This window comes from Phasianus colchicus, chromosome 30, assembly GCF_987193195.1.
Source record: "Phasianus colchicus chromosome 30, bPhaCol1.hap1.1, whole genome shotgun sequence".
NCBI lineage: Eukaryota > Metazoa > Chordata > Aves > Galliformes > Phasianidae > Phasianus > Phasianus colchicus.
In genome coordinates this window covers 3,413,780-3,433,820 of record NC_143465.1, presented here as the reverse complement: position 1 = coordinate 3,433,820, position 20,041 = coordinate 3,413,780, and the positions used below count along the sequence as shown (strand labels likewise).

Sequence of the window (20,041 nt, the reverse complement as noted above, 5' to 3'; positions counted from 1 at the left end):
CCTGACTACTTGTATAATGCATCCTGTTTTTATTTTAAGATGATAATATTTTATGTTTACTTATTTAAAAAATATATATTGAGAATACTGCAATGAAAAAAAAAAAAGAGACCCTCATCAAAAGCTTCTCCCATTTTCTTGCCTCCCAATACCACCTGCTCTCATGGTCTTGGGCTTTTTGTTGGGAATTTGTAGGAAGCTAGGATGGTGCTGAAGTCTGCAGGGCTCAGATGAGGATGTTTTGGTCTCCCTCAAGGGACCCACAAATGGGCAAGCAACCCATGCAGCCAGAATGGAGAAGGTCTCCCACCTTTTGGGTACAAGGAGATGGCTTTCCATTCCTGCTGCTGCCCTCCAGTCTCACATATGTTGAGGCAAGGACACTGCTGTGCTGACTTCCCTGGAGCTAAACAACTAGCATCCTACTTTATGCCACACCAACCTGCATCTCTTTGGCTCAGGCACCTCTTGAGTTGAGCAAAGCCCTGATTCCTCCCAGCCGGCTCATTAACTGCAGCTATTTTACAAAACTGAGATGACTGATTTTTCTCTGTTTCTCTTGTTTCTCTTCTCAACACTGGGATCCCCATTCTCATGCACATCTCTAAAAGGTACTTAGGTGCTGAACATGCGAGCTTCTCCTACCAAACTTCCAATGGATTTGCTGAGAGTGCCAGGCAGGCTGCAAGCCAGCTAAAACTAGATGCATACTGTGTTAGACAGCAAGTGCCTAGCCCAAGATAACAAGATTGGTGAGTGCTATTATCACCCAACTAACACGATTGCATAGCTTTATTTGAGCTGGTTGATTGTTCAGGGTGAGGTCATGTCTAGTTGCAAAACAGTATGTAACTATATTCTTTTAGTCTGTGTCTAATATCATTTGAGAACTAAAGGAATGGATGGTGGTTACTGGTTGATTACTTAAGGCTTAGTCTTGGAAAAACTCCCCTTAAATGTATGCATTAATGGCACTGGTCCGTCATTTAGAAGCATTCCAATTAACACGCAGTTAGAACAAAGCTGATTGGCATTAAAGGGGAGGGAATCAAACTTTGAGACTGGAAAAGCAAGATAGTTTAATAGATGGGAGTGACAGCAAAGGAATGATTTTTGTTAATTAACAAAGCAAAAAGCCATGCATCTGCTGACTAGGGAGAAAATATTCTGGAGCAATACAGGCAAAAAAAAAAAAAAAAAAAAAAAGGAAGAATTCAATGCAGAGCCAAAACAAGGAGATAGCAGAAGACATGGGGATGTAAGTCACAGAGGCCAGAAGAGCAGCCTTGCTTTCTGACTCGTCATCTCCTAAAGTGTCATGGTGCTATGTGAGCCAGAGTGTCATAGTCAGGGGCTTTGACCCAAGGAAACACAGCCTGGCTCAGAAAGAAGCTGAGACTGTTCTGCCCAAATGGGTTGGCCATGTGCAGGGGAACGGAGCTCTAGAGCTTCCATGCTCCCTGAAAAGAAAAGAGAAATACTCAAGCGTTGGATGCAACCTTTTAATCATAAAGGCAGGAAAGGACACAACAAACAGCAGAGATGTGTACTAGATCCGAGTAGGCAGGAGATGCCTAGGGCTTCAGGAGAGGTGCTTCTCGAGGCATCTTCAAGGCAGCAGCCACCACAGGGCCCAGAAAGGATCATGCATCTGTGAACAGGATGAGGAAGGAGCAGGAGGAGAGGACACGTGACTGCATTTAGCAGGGTCCGCAGGTGTCCCAGAGCTTCCTGCTGTAGCGGGGCAAGGCGCAGGGGCTGCAGGCAGGAGAAGCGTAGGGTCTGCCAAAGGTGCAGAGGCCGCCCGAGCCCTGAGTGGCAACGGCGCCGTAGAGGCCCCCCAGCCCCAGGGAGCCCCCAAAGGCGGGTGCTCCGGAGGAGCCCACCACGGCTTGCTGGGGGAAGGAGCTGAGGATGGGGCCGGGGAAGGTGACGACGACGGGCGGTGGCTGGATGAAGGCTGAAGAGTCGGGGCACTGGCGCGCGCACAGCTCGTTGCAGCTCTCAGCGATGGGCTGGGGCACGGCAACGCTGGTTTTGGGTGGGCACAGGTCGTAGCAAGACATCGTGGTGTGAAAAGAGATTTCCCTGCAAGGCAAAGCCACAAAAGGTAGAAGTTGTGAGTGAGGAGATGTGCTGGCAGAGCAGATCCTTTTGTCGTTTCTGGGCTTCCCCGCCCTCAGCAGGGCGGGAGACTCTGCCATTGCTGCCCAGCCATAGGCAGGCCTCAGTACCCCGCACTACTGCCTGGGAGGCGCACTCCAGCCTCTGCCAGAGGATGCCCAGCCACTCACCCTTTTTGCGAGCTGAGCCAGGCAAGAGAGCTGAATGCCTGCACTCAGTCGGGGCAGCGCTTTTATGGGGGCTGGCGTGCATGGGGAGGAGCTGTCCGTGATGGGGGCACGTGGCTGTCAGCAGCCAAACTCCCAACTCCTTCCTGCATGCCATGGGGTTGTTTTGCTGACGCTGCTGCCTTAGCAGCCCTCACCTGCTCTCTCAGCCCCTCCAATTACCCCACTCTGGTACACTGACCATCCCAGAGCTAATCAGCAAATTAGCCCCGCTGCTTTCTCATCCTCTGTCTATCTGAGAGGGCAGGGAGTGTGACACAGGCTGAGTGGCAGCACCCTGAGTGCCACAGCTTTTTCCCAGCGATCTGGTGTCTCACTGGTGCCATGCCAGCTCCTCCGAGCATGGAGCAGAATAGCTTTTTTGGGATAGGAGAGATCTTAGCCAAAGTCTCGTGCACACCGGAGTCTGAGTACTGAATGTGCTTTTGTTATCTGCAGAGGGGCAAGATGACAAAACACCAACTCAAAGGCGCTCATCTCGGTCACTGCTGGCTCAGCATTACACGTTTGGTCCACAAAGCAGAAACGTGAGGGAAGGCAGCAAAGGGTCCTGAACTGGTCCAGCCACAGACTGTTGACTCAGGGAGGGCAGGGGCAGGAAAGCCTGGCCTCAGCATCAGGGAGTGCCGCCTCTGCCCATTGGCCCAGCGTTTAATGAGCCACGTTCCAGCCTGGATAAAAGCTGGGCCTCTATGGGAATCTCCAAAACACTGCTCTGCCCGCCATCTCCTTGAGAACAGGGTAAGTCGGAGAGCACTTCTCCTCCTGCCCCTCACCTGGGCCTGCTTCAGGCCCCTGTGCCTGAGCTGCTGCCATCTGCCGCTGCGCGACACTGTCTGCCCTCTTGCAGAGCTCCATCCCATCACACCAAGATGTCTTGCTACGACCTGTGCCCACCCAAAACCAGCGTTGCCGTGCCCCAGCCCATCGCTGAGAGCTGCAACGAGCTGTGCGCGCGCCAGTGCCCCGACTCTTCGGCCTTCATCCAGCCACCGCCCGTCGTCGTCACCTTCCCCGGCCCCATCCTCAGCTCCTTCCCCCAGCAAGCCGTGGTGGGCTCCTCCGGAGCACCCGCCTTTGGGGGCTCCCTGGGGCTGGGGGGCCTCTACGGCGCCGGGGCCACTCAGGGCTCGGGCGGCCTCTGCACTTTTGGCAGACCCTACGCTTCCCCTGCCTGCAGCCCCTGCGCCTTGCCCCGCTACAGCAGGAAGCTCTGGAACACCTGTGGGCCCTGCTAAACTCAACACTTGATCTCCTCTCCTCCTCCTTACTCATTGTGTGCATCGATGTGTGATGCCAACGTGGTCCGGCAGGGTCCTTTCCAGCTCCTGTGCTGGCTGCTGCGTGGAGGACACCTGAAGAAACTCCTGTTCTGAAGACCCAGGCACCTCTTATCTGCCTGGGCCTTATACTCATCTCTGCTGTTGTGTCCTTTCCTATCTTTTCAATAAAATCAACCTGCATCCAATTCTTGACTCTCAGGCTTTTCTTCTTCAGCAACCACGGGAGTTCCAGAGCTCCCTTCCCCTGCACTTAGCCACCCCCTTGGTCCTGGGTAGGCTCTCAGTAACATCCAGATCCAGGTCACGCTACTTTGAAGTAAAGCCCCTGGCCATGGCAGCTCTGGCTCACATATCTCCAGGGACCTTGTCTGAATGCAGGCTGCTCCCCGCCTCCGTGACATGCAGCTGCAGGGCAGATTCAGACCTCCAGCTTCCATCACCAGTTGCTTTCCAAGGCTCTACTAAAATCATTTCTCAGCCCTATCTGAAAGGTCTGGCTTACTTGTGAGGGGACATCTAGAAGTTATCTCCTCCTGCCACCTTCTCTAACTGGGCCACCTACGTCACTTCATTGGAGCATTGGATATCCAGAATTAGAATGTCATGGTATCCTGAGGATCGGAGATGCAGCTGCTAACACCTCAGATTCCAGCATTAATCTTTAGCTCAGTCCAAAGCACTTCCACAGAGAGCCTGTTCTGTGCCTGAGTAGTTTCTCAGTTAAGCGCTTTTCCCAAAGAGACGACTTGAACTTCTCCCCTTATGCAGCAGGAAGTCGGAAGCTGTTTCTTCAGACCCAGCACTTTGCATAGCTTACTGCTACATTCCATTTCTAACCATTTGGAATACTCACAGTCCACCAAAATCTCTCCTAACTACTACTGCTTTCCTATTGTCTAGATTTCTTGTAGTACCAAGAAAATTCATTCTCAATGGGTCCCTTGCAGGTTACATCAATTTCTTATTAATCTGCACTCTATGCAATATGCATTACCTGGACTCTGACATTACATAGATGATTGCAAATGACATGCTCAGGACATGGAAGAAATCAACACTGAACCAGGCCTGCATTTCCATGGACAAATCAGGCATTCCCAGATCTGGTGTTGAGATAATGAGGAGCAGCACGACTTGGCAGAGCTGGTTCCACCCGTAGTGTGAGGTAGGCAGGCGAAAGACTGCAGGCAGCTCCCTCCCGCTCTCTGCCCATTCTCTTCAGCTCACCCTAACCCCAGAAGATGCTCCCTCAATCATATTCACCTCCCTCATCCGCTGGCCCAAGGGAGACTTGAGCATCTCAGCACCAGCAATTGTCTTTCCCCAACTATTGCAAAACCACCCAGGAGTTCAGCTGAATCACAAGAAACGAAGGGGAAGACAGGAATGGCTGCATTAAACCTTTATTATTGCCATTGGGGCAGAATGGGAAAAGAGAGTGAATATCATTTCAGACAGGGAATCCTGGCCGGGAGTAGGGGAAGCAGCTAAGAACACAGGGAGAGTGAAGATGTCTGGGGGGCTGTAGAGGCCCCCCAGAAGCACTGCCATCTGCTAGACCTTTAGCCACTGTAGGAGACGCTCAGCACTCCTCAGCACCCTGTGCCCAGAGGCTGAGGCATGAGGGGATGCTGGTGGGGCTGGGAGCAGGCAGTGCCTGAGTTTAGCAGGGCCCACAGGTGTCCCACAGCTTCCTGCTGTAGCGGGGCAAGGCGCAGGGGCTGCAGGCAGGAGAAGCGTAGGGTCTGCCAAAGGTGCAGAGGCCGCCCGAGCCCTGAGTGGCCCCGGCGCCGTAGAGGCCCCCCAGCCCCAGGGAGCCCCCAAAGGCGGGTGCTCCGGAGGAGCCCACCACGGCTTGCTGGGGGAAGGAGCTGAGGATGGGGCCGGGGAAGGTGACGACGACGGGCGGTGGCTGGATGAAGGCCGAAGAGTCGGGGCACTGGCGCGCGCACAGCTCGTTGCAGCTCTCAGCGATGGGCTGGGGCACGGCGACGCTGGTTTTGGGTGGGCACAGGTCGTAGCAAGACATCTTGGTGTGATGGGATGGAGCTCTGCAAGAGGGCAGACAGTGTCGCGCAGCGGCAGATGGCAGCAGCTCAGGCACAGGGGCCTGAAGCAGGCCCAGGTGAGGGGCAGGAGGAGAAGTGCTCTCCGACTTACCCTGTTCTCAAGGAGATGGCGGGCAGAGCAGTGTTTTGGAGATTCCCATAGAGGCCCAGCTTTTATCCAGGCTGGAACGTGGCTCATTAAACGCTGGGCCAATGGGCAGAGGCGGCACTCCCTGATGCTGAGGCCAGGCTTTCCTGCCCCTGCCCTCCCTGAGTCAACAGCCTGTGGCTGGACCAGTTCAGGACCCTTTGCTGCCTTCCCTCACGTTTCTGCTTTGTGGACCAAACGTGTAATGCTGAGCCAGCAGTGACCGAGATGAGCGCCTTTGAGTTGGTGTTTTGTCATCTTGCCCCTCTGCAGATAACAAAAGCACATTCAGTACTCAGACTCCGGTGTGCACGAGACTTTGGCTAAGATCTCTCCTATCCCAAAAAAGCTATTCTGCTCCATGCTCAGAGGAGCTGGCATGGCACCAGTGAGACACCAGATCGCTGGGAAAAAGCTGTGGCACTCAGGGTGCTGCCACTCAGCCTGTGTCACACTCCCTGCCCTCTCAGATAGACAGAGGATGAGAAAGCAGCGGGGCTAATTTGCTGATTAGCTCTGGGATGGTCAGTGTACCAGAGTGGGGTAATTGGAGGGGCTGAGAGAGCAGGTGAGGGCTGCTAAGGCAGCAGCGTCAGCAAAACAACCCCATGGCATGCAGGAAGGAGTTGGGAGTTTGGCTGCTGACAGCCACGTGCCCCCATCACGGACAGCTCCTCCCCATGCACGCCAGCCCCAATAAAAGCGCTGCCCCGACTGAGTGCAGGCATTCAGCTCTCTTGCCTGGCTCAGCTCGCAAAAAGGGTGAGTGGCTGGGCATCCTCTGGCAGAGGCTGGAGTGCGCCTCCCAGGCAGTAGTGCGGGGTACTGACGCCTGCCTATGGCTGGGCAGCAATGGCAGAGTCTCCCGCCCTGCTGAGGGCAGGGAAGCCCAGAAACGACAAAAGGATCTGCTCTGCCAGCGCATCTCCTCACTCACAACTTCTACCTTTTGTGGCTTTGCCTTGCAGGGAAATCTCTTTTCTCACCAAGATGTCTTGCTACGACCTGTGCCCACCCAAAACCAGCGTTGCCGTGCCCCAGCCCATCGCTGAGAGCTGCAACGAGCTGTGCGCGCGCCAGTGCCCCGACTCTTCGGCCTTCATCCAGCCACCGCCCGTCGTCGTCACCTTCCCCGGCCCCATCCTCAGCTCCTTCCCCCAGCAAGCCGTGGTGGGCTCCTCCGGAGCACCCGCCTTTGGGGGCTCCCTGGGGCTGGGGGGCCTCTACGGCGCCGGGGCCACTCAGGGCTCGGGCGGCCTCTGCACCTTTGGCAGACCCTACGCTTCTCCTGCCTGCAGCCCCTGCGCCTTGCCCCGCTACAGCAGGAAGCTCTGGAACACCTGTGGGCCCTGCTAAACCCAGGTGCAAGACTCCTCTCCTCTTCCTTCCTCAATCTCTGTCCTGATTTGCCATGCTCTCTTTGTCTTCTATGGCCCTGAACTGGGCCCTGTGCTGGCCACTGCCTTGAAGATGCCTCAAGAAACACTCCTCCTGAAGACCCAGGCACCGACTTCCTGCCTTGGACTGCAGTACCTCTTTGACGTTATGTTCTTTCCAGTCTCTACAATAAAATTAATATGCATCCAATGTTTGAATCTTGGGCTTTTCTTCCTGCGTACAGTATCTGCCCCAAGTCTCCTTTCTCCCACACCTGCTCCCTACGTTGGGCCCAGAACAGGCTCTCAGCCCCGTGCCGTGCCAGGCTGTGTTTCCATGGGACAAAGCACCTGGCCATGACACCTCTGGCTCATGCTGTGCTGCTGCCTATCTGCATAAGCCCTCTCTGAATGTTGTCTCCATGCTGCCCTTCAGGAAATGAAGCCACAGGGCATCTGCAAACTGCCATCGTCCCTCCTGCGGATCCTCCCCAGCTCCCATGGCCTCAGCAGTATCCCCTCCGTGCCCAATCTGAAGACGCAAATGAAGTTGTCAGGAAACTTCTAGGAAAACATCCACTTCAATTGTGTGTTCAAGCTGTGCTGCCAATGGCCACTACAGACAGTCTTTGGGTACCATAAAAGCAAAGGGAATCCATTCTGACGATAAGGGCTCCAACCCCTGACAGCACACTTTGAAACTTTCTTCCTGGACACTGACCACACTATTTCCCTGAAGAGCATCTGTGCTTGTCCATCCTCTCATTGCACAGATTATTCCTAACTGTATAGTTAGATAAAATTGCCTTTGTGAAGACTTCAGCCTTTCCCTCACACCCCATTGCTTGCCATAGCTAAACCCTGAACCGAATTTCTAACAAATGATAGAGGATACAGTCAAAAAGGCTTCTGGTAAGTAGCAGATATTTCTTATTATCTCCCTTTCTATCTTTACTTTAACCTTCTGTCACCTAGATCGCCAGCTGTTAAGGCCATATTCTTCCTAAAACGCAGTCAATCATAGGCTAGATTCAGATGTTCCCTCAAAGATCACGAGTGACTCGCTCAGTCCTCAGAGGAAAAAGAGGACGCAGCGACATCCCTGACCGCAGTGGGATCTGAGCTTCATGCCACTCAGACCCACCTAGGACTCGCTGCTGCTAAGTATTAGATCCAGTGATTCACCCCGTTCTAGAACAAGTGCTCACCATCTACCCTGTGATCCCAGCACCTCCGCTTTGATACCACTGATGAGTTTAATTTACATGCCACAAGTAGGCTGACTTTGAATGGCTGTCAGCACTGCCTGACACTAGAAAGACCAAGACAGGTGATAGGTGATCCACGCTCAGCCTGCTTCCAGATAATGGCTGATGCCATCCAGTTTCCCAGTGATCCCTGCCTCGGGGCACATTTGAGGCTCATGCTCCACTTTTGTGTCCACCTGCCCACGTGGGTCCCTGTAAGGCTGTTTTCCAGCCAGGAACTGGCTGGGCAATAAGCAAGGGCAGTACTTGCCAATGACCACTCTCCAGCCTCCCCTGAGCTTTGAGCCAGCGCTCATGCGCTGCTTCTACAGAGCAGCATGACTTGGCAGAGCTGGTCCCGCTGCAGAGCTGAGAAGGATGGGCAAGGCAGTGCCGTCAGCACCATCCTGCTCTCTGTCCCTCCCACAGCTTCACCAAAAGGCCCCCTCTCCATATCTATCCATATCTACTCCAAACACTCCCACAGTACAAAGGAAAGCCTGGGATTCTCATCAGCAGGACTTACCCTACCCCAGCTGTCACAAAACTACCCACGACTTTTTTGAAACAACATCCAAGAGAGGGAGAAGGCGTTTGTCAATGCAGAAAAAACTTTATTGTTCCCAGATCAGCTGGAGATGGGGATAGAGGAAAAAAGGCCAGTCAGATTCATGTTGAAGTGCATGGAAGAGGAGGAATGGGCAGGAGATGTGCGCAAAGCATGCAAAGGTGCCAGCACTGCCAGTTGCTCGGGCCTTAGCCACTGTTGGAGATGCTCAGCACTCCTCAATACTGCCGGCCCAGGCGTTCAGGAATGAGTTGATGCTGGTGGGGCTGGGAGCAGGCAGCGCCTGAGTTTAGCAGGGCCCACAGGTGTCCCAGAGCTTCCTGCTGTAGCGGGGCAAGGCGCAGGGGCTGCAGGCAGGAGAAGCGTAGGGTCTGCCAAAGGTGCAGAGGCCGCCCGAGCCCTGAGTGGCCCCGGCGCCGTAGAGGCCCCCCAGCCCCAGGGAGCCCCCAAAGGCGGGTGCTCCGGAGGAGCCCACCACGGCTTGCTGGGGGAAGGAGCTGAGGATGGGGCCGGGGAAGGTGACGACGACGGGCGGTGGCTGGATGAAGGCCGAAGAGTCGGGGCACTGGCGCGCGCACAGCTCGTTGCAGCTCTCAGCGATGGGCTGGGGCACGGCGACGCTGGTTTTGGGTGGGCACAGGTCGTAGCAAGACATCTTGGTGTGATGGGATGGAGCTCTGCAAGAGGGCAGACAGTGTCGCGCAGCGGCAGATGGCAGCAGCTCAGGCACAGGGGCCTGAAGCAGGCCCAGGTGAGGGGCAGGAGGAGAAGTGCTCTCCGACTTACCCTGTTCCCAAGGAGAAGGAGGCCAGAGCAGTGCTTTGGAGGGCTCTGAGCAGACCCAGCTTTTATACAGGCCGGGACATGGCTCATCACCCTCTGGGCCAATGGGTGCCTCCCTGTGTCAGCAGTCCCTGGCTGGACCAGCACAGGCCCCTTTACTACCTGCCCTCTTCTTCCTGCTTTGTGGACAAAATGTGTAGTGCTGAGCACGCTGTGACTGAGAGGAGTGCCTTTGATTTGGTGTTTCATCACCTCACCTATCTGCAGATAACAACTGCAGTGCGTTTGTCACTCAGATGACAGCATGCAAGAGGCTTTGGAAAAACCTTCTACTTGCCCAGTGCTGTGACCCTGCTCCTCCCTGTTGCTATGGACAGCTGGCATGAAGCTGCAGCAAAACCAAACCTCTGCGGAAGTGCTGTGGCACAAAGGGAACTGCCACTCAGCATTTGTCATGTTGTCATGTCACTGTACCCACTTACACAAGCAGAGGATGGGAGAGCAGCAGGCCTAATTTGCCCATTAGCAGAGGTTTGGCCAGTGTCTTAGCAGGGTAATTGCTGGGGTTGAGTGAGGAGGTGGGGGCTGCCAAGTAAACAGCATCATCAAAACAGCCCCATGGTATGCACATAGGACACTGAGGATCAGCTGCTGATAGCCTCGTGACCCCATCCAGGTCAGCTCCTCCCAATGCACACAGGCCCTAATAAAAGAGCAGCCTAGGGTGAGTGCTGACATTCACCTCTCCTGCCTGGTTCAGCTCAGGAAAAGGGTGAGTAAATGGGCCTCCTCTGGCAGGGGCTGGAGTGGGTCTTGATGGCAGGAGAGCAGGCTGATGTTCGGTGACTATGGCATTGCAATAATGACAGAGGCTATGGTCCTACTTTGTGAAGACCAGTCCCTGTTCACGTGGTTAGCTCTGCCAGGGCATCTCCTCATTCATAGCTCCCCTTTTTGCAACTTTGCACTGCAGGCTCATCCCATCACACCAAGATGTCTTGCTACGACCTGTGCCCACCCAAAACCAGCGTCGCCGTGCCCCAGCCCATCGCTGAGAGCTGCAACGAGCTGTGCGCGCGCCAGTGCCCCGACTCTTCGGCCTTCATCCAGCCACCGCCCGTCGTCGTCACCTTCCCCGGCCCCATCCTCAGCTCCTTCCCCCAGCAAGCCGTGGTGGGCTCCTCCGGAGCACCCGCCTTTGGGGGCTCCCTGGGGCTGGGGGGCCTCTACGGCGCCGGGGCCACTCAGGGCTCGGGCGGCCTCTGCACCTTTGGCAGACCCTACGCTTCTCCTGCCTGCAGCCCCTGCGCCTTGCCCCGCTACAGCAGGAAGCTCTGGAACACCTGTGGGCCCTGCTAAACTCAGGCGCTGCCTGCTCCCAGCGCCACCAGCATCAACTCATTCCTGAACGCCTGGGCCTGCAGTGTTGAGGAGTGCTGAGCATCTCTATTTACAGCTGAGGCCTGAGCAGCTGGCACTGCTGACACCATTGCACTCTCTGCCCTGTTCTCTTGCCTATTCCATTTCTTTCATGCACTACAACTTGAGTCTGACCTGACTTCTTCACTCTACTCCATTCTCCTTATGAGCTGGGAACAATAAAGTTTTCCTGCATTCACAAATGCCTTCTCCCTCTCTTTGATGTTGTTTCAAAAATGTACCAGGTGGTTGTGCAGCAACTGGGGTAGTGCAAATCTTGCTGACAAGAATCCCATGTTCCCCTTAGAATGGTGGAGTTGTTAGGAATAGATATGGCAGAGAGGGCATTTTTGTGGGGCTGTGGGTGCTGTGGAAGGAACAGACAGGAGGACGGCGCTGGCTGCTCCCCCTTGCCCATCCTCCTCAGCTCTGCAGTAGGACCTGCTCTGTTATGTCTTGGTCTGTGATGTCGTAGAAGCACCACATGAGCTCTGGCTCAAAGCTCAGGTGAGGCTGGAGAGTGCTCGATGAAAAATACTGCCTTTGATTAATGCATTGTCAGTTCCTGGCTGGAATACAGCCTTACAGAAACAAACATAGGCAGGCAGCCACAAACGTGAAGCGTGAGCTAGCCATGTGCCCTGTGAGGCTGTGGTCATTGGGAATGTGGATGGCATCAGCCATAACCTGGAAGCAGACTGAGTATGGATCACCTGTCTCTCTTTTTCTGGTAACAGGCTGTGCTGACAAACATTCACAAGTCAGGCTGCTAGTGGCATGTGAATTAAACTCATCAAAGAGGAGGTGCTGGGGCCACAGGATGGATGATGACAACTTGTTCTAGAATGAGGTGAATCACTGGATCTAAAACTTATCAGCAGCGAGACCTAGGTGGGCCTGAGTGGCATGAAGCTCTGATCCCACTGAGGTCTGAGGTGTCTCTCGGTCATCTTTTTTTTTCAGAGGACTGTAACTGAGTGAGTCATTTGTGATCTTTTTGAGGAAGTCAGGATCAAGGCTATGATTTCTGCACTGAATGCATTTGAGGAAGATTATGACTTGAAGAGCAGAAGATCCCAGTGACAGAAGATTTAAAGTAAAGTTAGGAGATAATAAGAAATATCTGCTATTTACCAGAAGTATTTTTGACTGTATCCTTTATAATTTGTTAGAAATTCAGTTCAATGTTTAGCTATGACAAGTGGTGGGATGTGAGGGAATGACTGAATGCTTCATAAGAGGAATTTCAAAAAGCTATGCTATTAGGAAGAAGATCTTCAATGAGAGGGTGAACAAGTACAAACGCTCGCCAAGAAAGTAGTGCGGTCAATGTTCAGGAAGAAAGTTTGAATCTGTGCTGTCAGGTGTTGATGCCTTTATCTTCAGGATGCATTCCCTTCTAATTCATGATACCCAGTGATTGTCTGAAGTGGCTGTGGGTGGCACGGCTTCAGGATACAGTTGGATTGGATTATTTCTACAAGCTCCCTCTCAACTCAATCTGTGCCTTCAGGTGAGGCATGGAGGGGATATTGCTGAGGCCATAGGAGATGGGGAAGATCCACCGGAAGGAGGTTGGTGGTTCTCAGATGCCCTGTGGCTCCATTTCCTGAAGGACAGCATGGAGACTACATTCAGACAGGTCTTATTGAGGTGAGCAGCAGCAGTGTGAGTCAGAGCAAGCATGGCCAGGGGCTTTGTCTCGTGGAAACACAGCCTGGCACGGCAGGGGGCTGAGAGCCTGTTCTGGACCAAATGTAGGAAGCAGATGTGGGAGAAGGGAGACCTGGGGCAACCATTGAACCCAGGAAGAAAAGCCCAAGATTCAAACATCGGATGCAAATTAATTTTATTGTAAAGACTGGAAAGAACATAACGTCGGTGCCTGGGTCTTCAGGAGGAGTGTTTCTTGAGGCATCTTCAAGGCAGTGGCCAGCACAGGGCCCAGTTCAGGGCCATAGAAGACAAAGTGAGCATGGCAAATCAGGACAGAGATTGAGGAAGGAAGAGGAGAGGAGTCTTGCACCTGGGTTTAGCAGGGCCCACAGGTGTTCCAGAGCTTCCTGCTGTAGCGGGGCAAGGCGCAGGGGCTGCAGGCAGGAGAAGCGTAGGGTCTGCCAAAGGTGCAGAGGCCGCCCGAGCCCTGAGTGGCCCCGGCGCCGTAGAGGCCCCCCAGCCCCAGGGAGCCCCCAAAGGCGGGTGCTCCGGAGGAGCCCACCACGGCTTGCTGGGGGAAGGAGCTGAGGATGGGGCCGGGGAAGGTGACGACGACGGGCGGTGGCTGGATGAAGGCCGAAGAGTCGGGGCACTGGCGCGCGCACAGCTCGTTGCAGCTCTCAGCGATGGGCTGGGGCACGGCAACGCTGGTTTTGGGTGGGCACAGGTCGTAGCAAGACATCTTGGTGAGAAAAGAGATTTCCCTGCAAGGCAAAGCCACAAAAGGTAGAAGTTGTGAGTGAGGAGATGTGCTGGCAGAGCAGATCCTTTTGTCGTTTCTGGGCTTCCCTGCCCTCAGCAGGGCGGGAGACTCTGCCATTGCTGCCCAGCCATAGGCAGGCCTCAGTACCCCACACTACTGCCTGGGAGGCGCACTCCAGCCTCTGCCAGAGGATGCCCAGCCACTCACCCTTTTTGCGAGCTGAGCCAGGCAAGAGAGCTGAATGCCTGCACTCAGTCGGGGCAGCGCTTTTATGGGGGCAGGCGTGCATGGGGAGGAGCTGTCCGTGATGGGGGCACGTGGCTGTCAGCAGCCAAACTCCCAACTCCTTCCTGCATGCCATGGGGTTGTTTTGCTGACGCTGCTGCCTTAGCAGCCCTCACCTGCTCTCTCAGCCCCTCCAATTACCCCACTCTGGTACACTGACCATCCCACTGCTAATCAGCAAATTAGCCCTGCTGCTTTCTCATCCTCTGTCTATCTGAGAGGGCAGGGAGTGTGACACAGGCTGAGTGGCAGCACCCTGAGTGCCACAGCTTTTTCCCAGCGATCTGGTGTCTCACTGGTGCCATGCCAGCTCCTCCGAGCATGGAGCAGAATAGCTTTTTTGGGATAGGAGAGATCTTAGCCAAAGTCTCGTGTGCACCGGAGTCTGAGTACTGAATGTGCTTTTGTTATCTGCAGAGGGGCAAGATGACAAAACACCAACTCAAAGGCACTCATCTCGGTCACTGCTGGCTCAGCATTACACGTTTGGTCCACAAAGCAGAAATGTGAGGGAAGGCAGCAAAGGGTCCTGAACTGGTCCAGCCACAGGCTGTTGACTCAGGGAGGGCAGGGGCAGGAAAGCCTGGCCTCAGCATCAGGGAGTGCCGCCTCTGCCCATTGGCCGAGCGTTTAATGAGCCGTGGCCCAGCCTGGATAAAAGCAGGGCCTCTATGGGAATCTCCAAAGCACTGCTCTGTCCGCCATCTCCTTGAGAACAGGGTAAGTCGGAGAGCACTTCTCCTCCTGCCCCTCACCTGGGCCTGCTTCAGGCCCCTGTGCCTGAGCTGCTGCCATCTGCCGCTGCGCGACACTGTCTGCCCTCTTGCAGAGCTCCATCCCATCACACCAAGATGTCCTGCTACGACCTGTGCCCACCCAAAACCAGCGTCGCCGTGCCCCAGCCCATCGCTGAGAGCTGCAACGAGCTGTGCGCGCGCCAGTGCCCCGACTCTTCGGCCTTCATCCAGCCACCGCCCGTCGTCGTCACCTTCCCCGGCCCCATCCTCAGCTCCTTCCCCCAGCAAGCCGTGGTGGGCTCCTCCGGAGCACCCGCCTTTGGGGGCTCCCTGGGGCTGGGGGGCCTCTACGGCGCCGGGGCCACTCAGGGCTCAGGCGGCCTCTGCACCTTTGGCAGACCCTACGCTTCTCCTGCCTGCAGCCCCTGCGCCTTGCCCCGCTACAGCAGGAAGCTCTGGGACACCTGTGGGCCCTGCTAAACTCAGGCGCTGCCTGCTCCCAGCGCCACCAGCATCAACTCATTCCTGAACGCCTGGGCCTGCAGTATTGAGTAGTGCTGAGCATCTCCAACAGTGGCTAAGGCCCGAGCAACTGGCAGTGCTGGCACCTTTGCATGCTCGGCCCACGTCTCCTGCCCATTCCTCTTCTTCCATGCACTTCAACATGAATCTGACTGGCCTTTTTTCCTCTATCCCCATCTCCAGCTGATCTGGGAACAATAAAGTTTTTCTGCATTGACAAACGCCTTCTCCCTCTCTTGGGTGTTGTTTCAAAAAGGTAGTGGGTAGTTTTGTGACAGCTGGGGTAGATTCAATCATGCTGATGAGGATCCCAAGCTCCCCTTAGAATGGTGCAGTTGTGAGGAGTGGATATGGCAGAGAGGGCATTTTGGCGGGCTGTGGGAGCTGTGGAAGGGACAGAGAGCGGGATGGTGCTGACCACGCTCCCTTGCCCATCCTCCTCAGCTCTGCACTGTGACCTGCTCTGCCAAGTCATACTGGTCTGTAGCAGCACAGCATAAGCTCTGGCTCAAAGCTCAGGGGAGGCTGGAGAGTGGTCACTGGAAAATGCTGCCTTGGATTAATGCACTGCCAGTTCCTGGCTGGAATGCAGCCTTACAGAAACAGACGTGCAGGGGGCCACAAAAGTGAAGCTTGAGCTAGCAATGTGCACTAAGGCTGTGATCACTGGGAAACTGGATGGCATCAGCCATTACCTGGAAGCAGGCTGAATATGGATCACCTGTCTCTTTATTTCTGGTAACAGGATGTGCTGACAGCCATTCACAAGTCAGCCTGCTGGTGGCATGTGAATTAAATTCATCAGTGCTCCCAAAGCAGATGTGCTGGGACCACAGGATATGTGGGGACCGCTTGTTCTAGAATAGGGTGAATCACTGGATCTACAACTTATCAGCAGCGAGGCCCATGTTGGGCTGGGTTGCCTGGAGCTCTGACCCCTCTGTGGTCAGAGGTGTCTCTGGAGTCATCGTTTTCCTCTCACAAATGAGTGAGTCACTTGTGATCTTTGTGAAAAAGTCAGAATCTAGGCTATGACTGAATGCGTTTGAGGAAGAAAATGGCATGAAGGGGAGAAGATCCCGGTGACAGGAGTTTCAAAGTAAAGCTAGAAGAGGAGGTAACAAGAAATATCTGCTATTTACCAGAAGCATTTTTGACTTTCTTGTTTGTTAGAAGTTGAATTCAATATTTAGCTATGACAAGCGGTGGGATGTGAGGGAATTGCTTAATGCTTCATAAGAGGAATTATAACTAATTACGCTGTTAGGAATAATCTCCCAATGAGAGGATGGACAAGCACAGATGCTCGCCAAGAAAGTAGCGTGGTCAATGTTCAGGAAGAAAGTTTGAATCTGTGCTGTCAGGTGTTGGAGGCTTTATCTTCAGGATGCATTCCCTTCTAATTCATGATACCCAGTGATTGTCTGTAGAGGCTGTTGGCAGCACAGCTTGGGCACTAGGAGGGGCTGAGCTCAACAAGATCAGGCTGTCCCTACACATGGGGCATGGAAGTGATATTGGTGAGGCCATGGGAGCTGGGGAAAATCCTCAGGAGAGAGGATGGCAGTTCTCAGATGCCGTGTAGCTGCATTTCCTGCTGGTCAGGGAGCGGCCTACATTCAGACAAGTCGCATCAAGATGGACAGCAGAAAACTGTGAGCCAGAGTTGTCATGGCCAGGGTCTTTGACCCATGGAAATACAGCCTGGCTTGGCAGGGGGCTGAGAGCCTCTTCTGTGCCAGATGCAGGTACCATGTGTGGGAGTAGGGAGACCTGGAGCATCCACTGTACCCAAGGAGAAAATCCCAACATACGAACATGGGATGCAAGCTTATTTTATTGTAAAGACAGGAATGGACACAACATCAAAGACATACTACAGTCCAAGACAGGAAGTAGGAGGTGCCTGGGTCTTCAGGAGAAGTGTTTCTTGAGGCATCTTCAAGGCAGTGGCCAGCACAGGACGCAGTTCAGGGCCACACACACAAAAAAAGACAAAGTGGGCATCACAAATCAGCACAGAGAATGAGGAAGGAAGAGGAGAGGAGTCTTGCACCTGGGTTTAGCAGGGCCCACAGGTGTCCCAGAGCTTCCTGCTGTAGCGGGGCAAGGCGCAGGGGCTGCAGGCAGGGGAAGCGTAGGGTCTGCCAAAGGTGCAGAGGCCGCCCGAGCCCTGAGTGGCCCCGGCGCCGTAGAGGCCCCCCAGCCCCAGGGAGCCCCCAAAGGCGGGTGCTCCGGAGGAGCCCACCACGGCTTGCTGGGGGAAGGAGCTGAGGATGGGGCCGGGGAAGGTGACGACGACGGGCGGTGGCTGGATGAAGGCCGAAGAGTCGGGGCACTGGCGCGCGCACAGCTCGTTGCAGCTCTCAGCGATGGGCTGGGGCACGGCGACGCTGGTTTTGGGTGGGCACAGGTCGTAGCAAGACATCTTGGTGTGAAAAGAGATTTCCCTGCAAGGCAAAGCCACAAAGCATGGAGCTGTGAGTGAGGAGATGCCCTGGCAGAGCATCTTCCATGACATGGGGCTTCCCTGCACGCCACAGGGCCAGAGCGTCCCCTATTGCTGCAGGGCCACAGGCACCACCCGGGAATCTGATCTCCTGCCCAGGATCCCCACGCCACCCCCTGTCCAAGGAAGCACAGCCACTTACCCTTTTCCCAAGCTGAGCCAGGCAAGAGCAATGGATGCTGGTGCTCACCCAGGACCTCACTTTTATGGGGGCCAGTAAGCATGGGGAGGAGCAGACCTGGATGGGGGCATGTGGCTGTCAGCAGCCAAAGCCCAATCTCCTCCCTGTGTGACACAGGGCTGTTTTGCTGACGCTATTTCCTTGGCAGCCCCCACCTGCTCTCTCAGCCCCTGCAATTGGCCTTCTGAGACGCTGGCCAGCCCTCTGCTAATGGGCAAATTAGCCGCACTGCCCTCTCATTCTCTGCCTCTGTAAGAGGGCAGGGAGCATTACGAAGGCTGAGTGGCAATGCTCTGCATGCCACAGCACCTCCCCAGGGCCGTGGTTTTGCTGTGTCCTCATGCCAGTTGTGCATAGCCTCAGGGAGGAGCAGGATGGCGGCACTGGGGAAGGAGAAGGTCTGTCCCACGCCCCCCGCTCAGCAGCGTCTGAGTGACAAACGCACTGCAGTTGTTATCTGCGAAGGGTGAGGTGATGGAACAGCAGATCACAGGCACACCTCTTTGTCATAGCCTGCTCAGCGCCGCACATTTGTCCTACAAAGCAGAAAGAAGAAGGTAGGCAGTAAAGGAGCCTGTGCTGGTCCAGCCAGGGATTGCTGACACAGGGTGGCAGGAGCAGGCCACCCTGGCCATGGCATCAGGGAGTGCCGCCTCTGCCCATTGGCCCAGAGGGTGATGAGCCGTGGCCCAGCCTGGATAAAAGCTGGTGCTGCACAGAGCTCTCCCATTCACTGCTCTGACCACCTTCTCCTTGAGAACAGGGTAAGTCGGAGAGCACTTCTCCTCCTGCCCCTCACCTGGGCTGCTTCAGGTCCCTGTGCCTGAGCTGCTGCCATCTGCCGCTGCGCGACACTGTCTGCCCTCTTGCAGAGCTCCATCCCATCACACCAAGATGTCTTGCTACGACCTGTGCCCACCCAAAACCAGCGTTGCCGTGCCCCAGCCCATCGCTGAGAGCTGCAACGAGCTGTGCGCGCGCCAGTGCCCCGACTCTTCGGCCTTCATCCAGCCACCGCCCGTCGTCGTCACCTTCCCCGGCCCCATCCTCAGCTCCTTCCCCCAGCAAGCCGTGGTGGGCTCCTCCGGAGCACCCGCCTTTGGGGGCTCCCTGGGGCTGGGGGGCCTCTACGGCGCCGGGGCCACTCAGGGCTCGGGCGGCCTCTGCACCTTTGGCAGACCCTACGCTTCCCCTGCCTGCAGCCCCTGCGCCTTGCCCCGCTACAGCAGGAAGCTCTGGGACACCTGTGGGCCCTGCTAAACTCAGGCACTGCCTGCTCCCAGCCCCACCAGCATCCCCTCGTGCCTGAATGCTGGTCCTGCAGTGCTGAGGAGTGCTGAGCATCTCCAACAGTGGCTAAGGCCCGAGCAACTGGCAGTGCTGGCACCTTTGCATGCTTTGCCCACGTCTCCTGCCCATTCCTCTCCTTCCATGCACTTCAACATGAATCTGACTGGCCTTTTTTCCTCTATCCCCATCTCCAGCTGATCTGGGAACAATAAAGTTTTTCTGCATTGACAAATGCCTTCTCCCTCTCTTGGATGTTGTTTCAAAAAAGTCATGGGTAGTTTTGTGACAGCTGGGGTAGGGTAAGTCCTGCTGATGAGAATCCCAGGCTTTCCTTTGTACTGTGGGAGTGTTTGGAGCAGATATGGATAGATATGGAGAGGGGGCCTTTTGGTGAAGCTGTGGGAGGGACAGAGAGCAGGATGGTGCTGACGGCACTGCCTTGCCCATCCTTCTCAGCTCTGCAGCGGGACCAGCTCTGCCAAGTCATGCTGCTCTGTAGAAGCAGCGCATGAGCTCTGGCTCAAAGCTCAGGGGAGGCTGGAGAGTGGTCATTGGCAAGTACTGCCCTTGCTTATTGCCCTGCCAGTTCCTGGCTGGAAAACAGCCTTACAGGGACCCACGTGGGCAGGTGGACACAAAAGTGGAGCATGAGCCTCAAATGTGCCCCGAGGCAGGGATCACTGGGAAACTGGATGGCATCAGCCATTATCTGGAAGCAGGCTGAGCGTGGATCACCTGTCTTGATCTTTCTAGTGTCAGGCTGTGCTGACATCCATTCAAAGTCAGCCTACTTGTGGCACGTAAATTAAACTCATCAGTGGTATCAAAGCGGAGGTGCTGGGATCACAGGGTAGATGGTGAGCACTTGTTCTAGA

General features: G+C 55.1%; 10 protein-coding genes across 10 annotated transcripts; 5 read left to right on the top strand and 5 right to left on the bottom strand.

Annotated features, from left to right (window-relative positions):
- Positions 1-1,700: 1,700 nt before the first annotated feature.
- LOC116237272 (feather keratin 4-like) lies at positions 1,701-2,617 on the bottom strand. The gene is made up of 2 exons (XM_090126896.1): positions 2,291-2,617; positions 1,701-2,088 (listed from the first exon to the last, which is right to left on the bottom strand). Exons 1-2 carry the CDS (start codon positions 2,446-2,448, stop codon positions 1,701-1,703), a joined length of 546 nt encoding a protein of 181 aa, XP_089983022.1. The 5' UTR covers positions 2,449-2,617.
- Positions 2,618-3,127: 510 nt separating this feature from the next.
- LOC149914392 (feather keratin 3-like) lies at positions 3,128-3,589 on the top strand. Its single transcript, XM_090126975.1, has one exon. It carries the CDS (start codon positions 3,224-3,226, stop codon positions 3,587-3,589), a length of 366 nt encoding a protein of 121 aa, XP_089983101.1. The 5' UTR covers positions 3,128-3,223.
- A 1,693-nt stretch (positions 3,590-5,282) lies between these two features.
- Positions 5,283-5,808, bottom strand: LOC149914391 (feather keratin 3-like). The gene has a single exon (XM_090126970.1). The coding sequence runs from the start codon at positions 5,661-5,663 to the stop codon at positions 5,298-5,300; it is 366 nt and encodes a 121-aa protein (XP_089983096.1). The 5' UTR covers positions 5,664-5,808; the 3' UTR covers positions 5,283-5,297.
- A 702-nt stretch (positions 5,809-6,510) lies between these two features.
- LOC116243117 (feather keratin 3-like) lies at positions 6,511-7,186 on the top strand. Its single transcript, XM_090126972.1, has 2 exons — positions 6,511-6,596; positions 6,799-7,186. Exons 1-2 carry the CDS (start codon positions 6,511-6,513, stop codon positions 7,184-7,186), a joined length of 474 nt encoding a protein of 157 aa, XP_089983098.1.
- A 1,914-nt stretch (positions 7,187-9,100) lies between these two features.
- LOC149914390 (feather keratin 3-like) lies at positions 9,101-10,109 on the bottom strand. The gene is made up of 2 exons (XM_090126956.1): positions 9,808-10,109; positions 9,101-9,698 (listed from the first exon to the last, which is right to left on the bottom strand). The coding sequence occupies exon 2, from the start codon at positions 9,674-9,676 to the stop codon at positions 9,311-9,313; it is 366 nt and encodes a 121-aa protein (XP_089983082.1). The 5' UTR covers positions 9,677-9,698; positions 9,808-10,109; the 3' UTR covers positions 9,101-9,310.
- A 504-nt stretch (positions 10,110-10,613) lies between these two features.
- Positions 10,614-11,163, top strand: LOC116237274 (feather keratin 3-like). The gene has a single exon (XM_031606320.2). The coding sequence runs from the start codon at positions 10,798-10,800 to the stop codon at positions 11,161-11,163; it is 366 nt and encodes a 121-aa protein (XP_031462180.1). The 5' UTR covers positions 10,614-10,797.
- A 2,092-nt stretch (positions 11,164-13,255) lies between these two features.
- On the bottom strand, positions 13,256-13,621 carry LOC149914389 (feather keratin 3-like). Its single transcript, XM_090126943.1, has one exon. The coding sequence runs from the start codon at positions 13,619-13,621 to the stop codon at positions 13,256-13,258; it is 366 nt and encodes a 121-aa protein (XP_089983069.1).
- A 1,157-nt stretch (positions 13,622-14,778) lies between these two features.
- LOC149914388 (feather keratin 3-like) lies at positions 14,779-15,144 on the top strand. The gene has a single exon (XM_090126971.1). It carries the CDS (start codon positions 14,779-14,781, stop codon positions 15,142-15,144), a length of 366 nt encoding a protein of 121 aa, XP_089983097.1.
- Positions 15,145-16,854: 1,710 nt separating this feature from the next.
- On the bottom strand, positions 16,855-17,869 carry LOC149914387 (feather keratin 3-like). Its single transcript, XM_090126962.1, has 2 exons — positions 17,838-17,869; positions 16,855-17,636 (listed from the first exon to the last, which is right to left on the bottom strand). The coding sequence occupies exon 2, from the start codon at positions 17,612-17,614 to the stop codon at positions 17,249-17,251; it is 366 nt and encodes a 121-aa protein (XP_089983088.1). The 5' UTR covers positions 17,615-17,636; positions 17,838-17,869; the 3' UTR covers positions 16,855-17,248.
- A 717-nt stretch (positions 17,870-18,586) lies between these two features.
- Positions 18,587-19,136, top strand: LOC149914386 (feather keratin 3-like). Its single transcript, XM_090126969.1, has one exon. The coding sequence runs from the start codon at positions 18,771-18,773 to the stop codon at positions 19,134-19,136; it is 366 nt and encodes a 121-aa protein (XP_089983095.1). The 5' UTR covers positions 18,587-18,770.
- Positions 19,137-20,041: the final 905 nt, after the last annotated feature.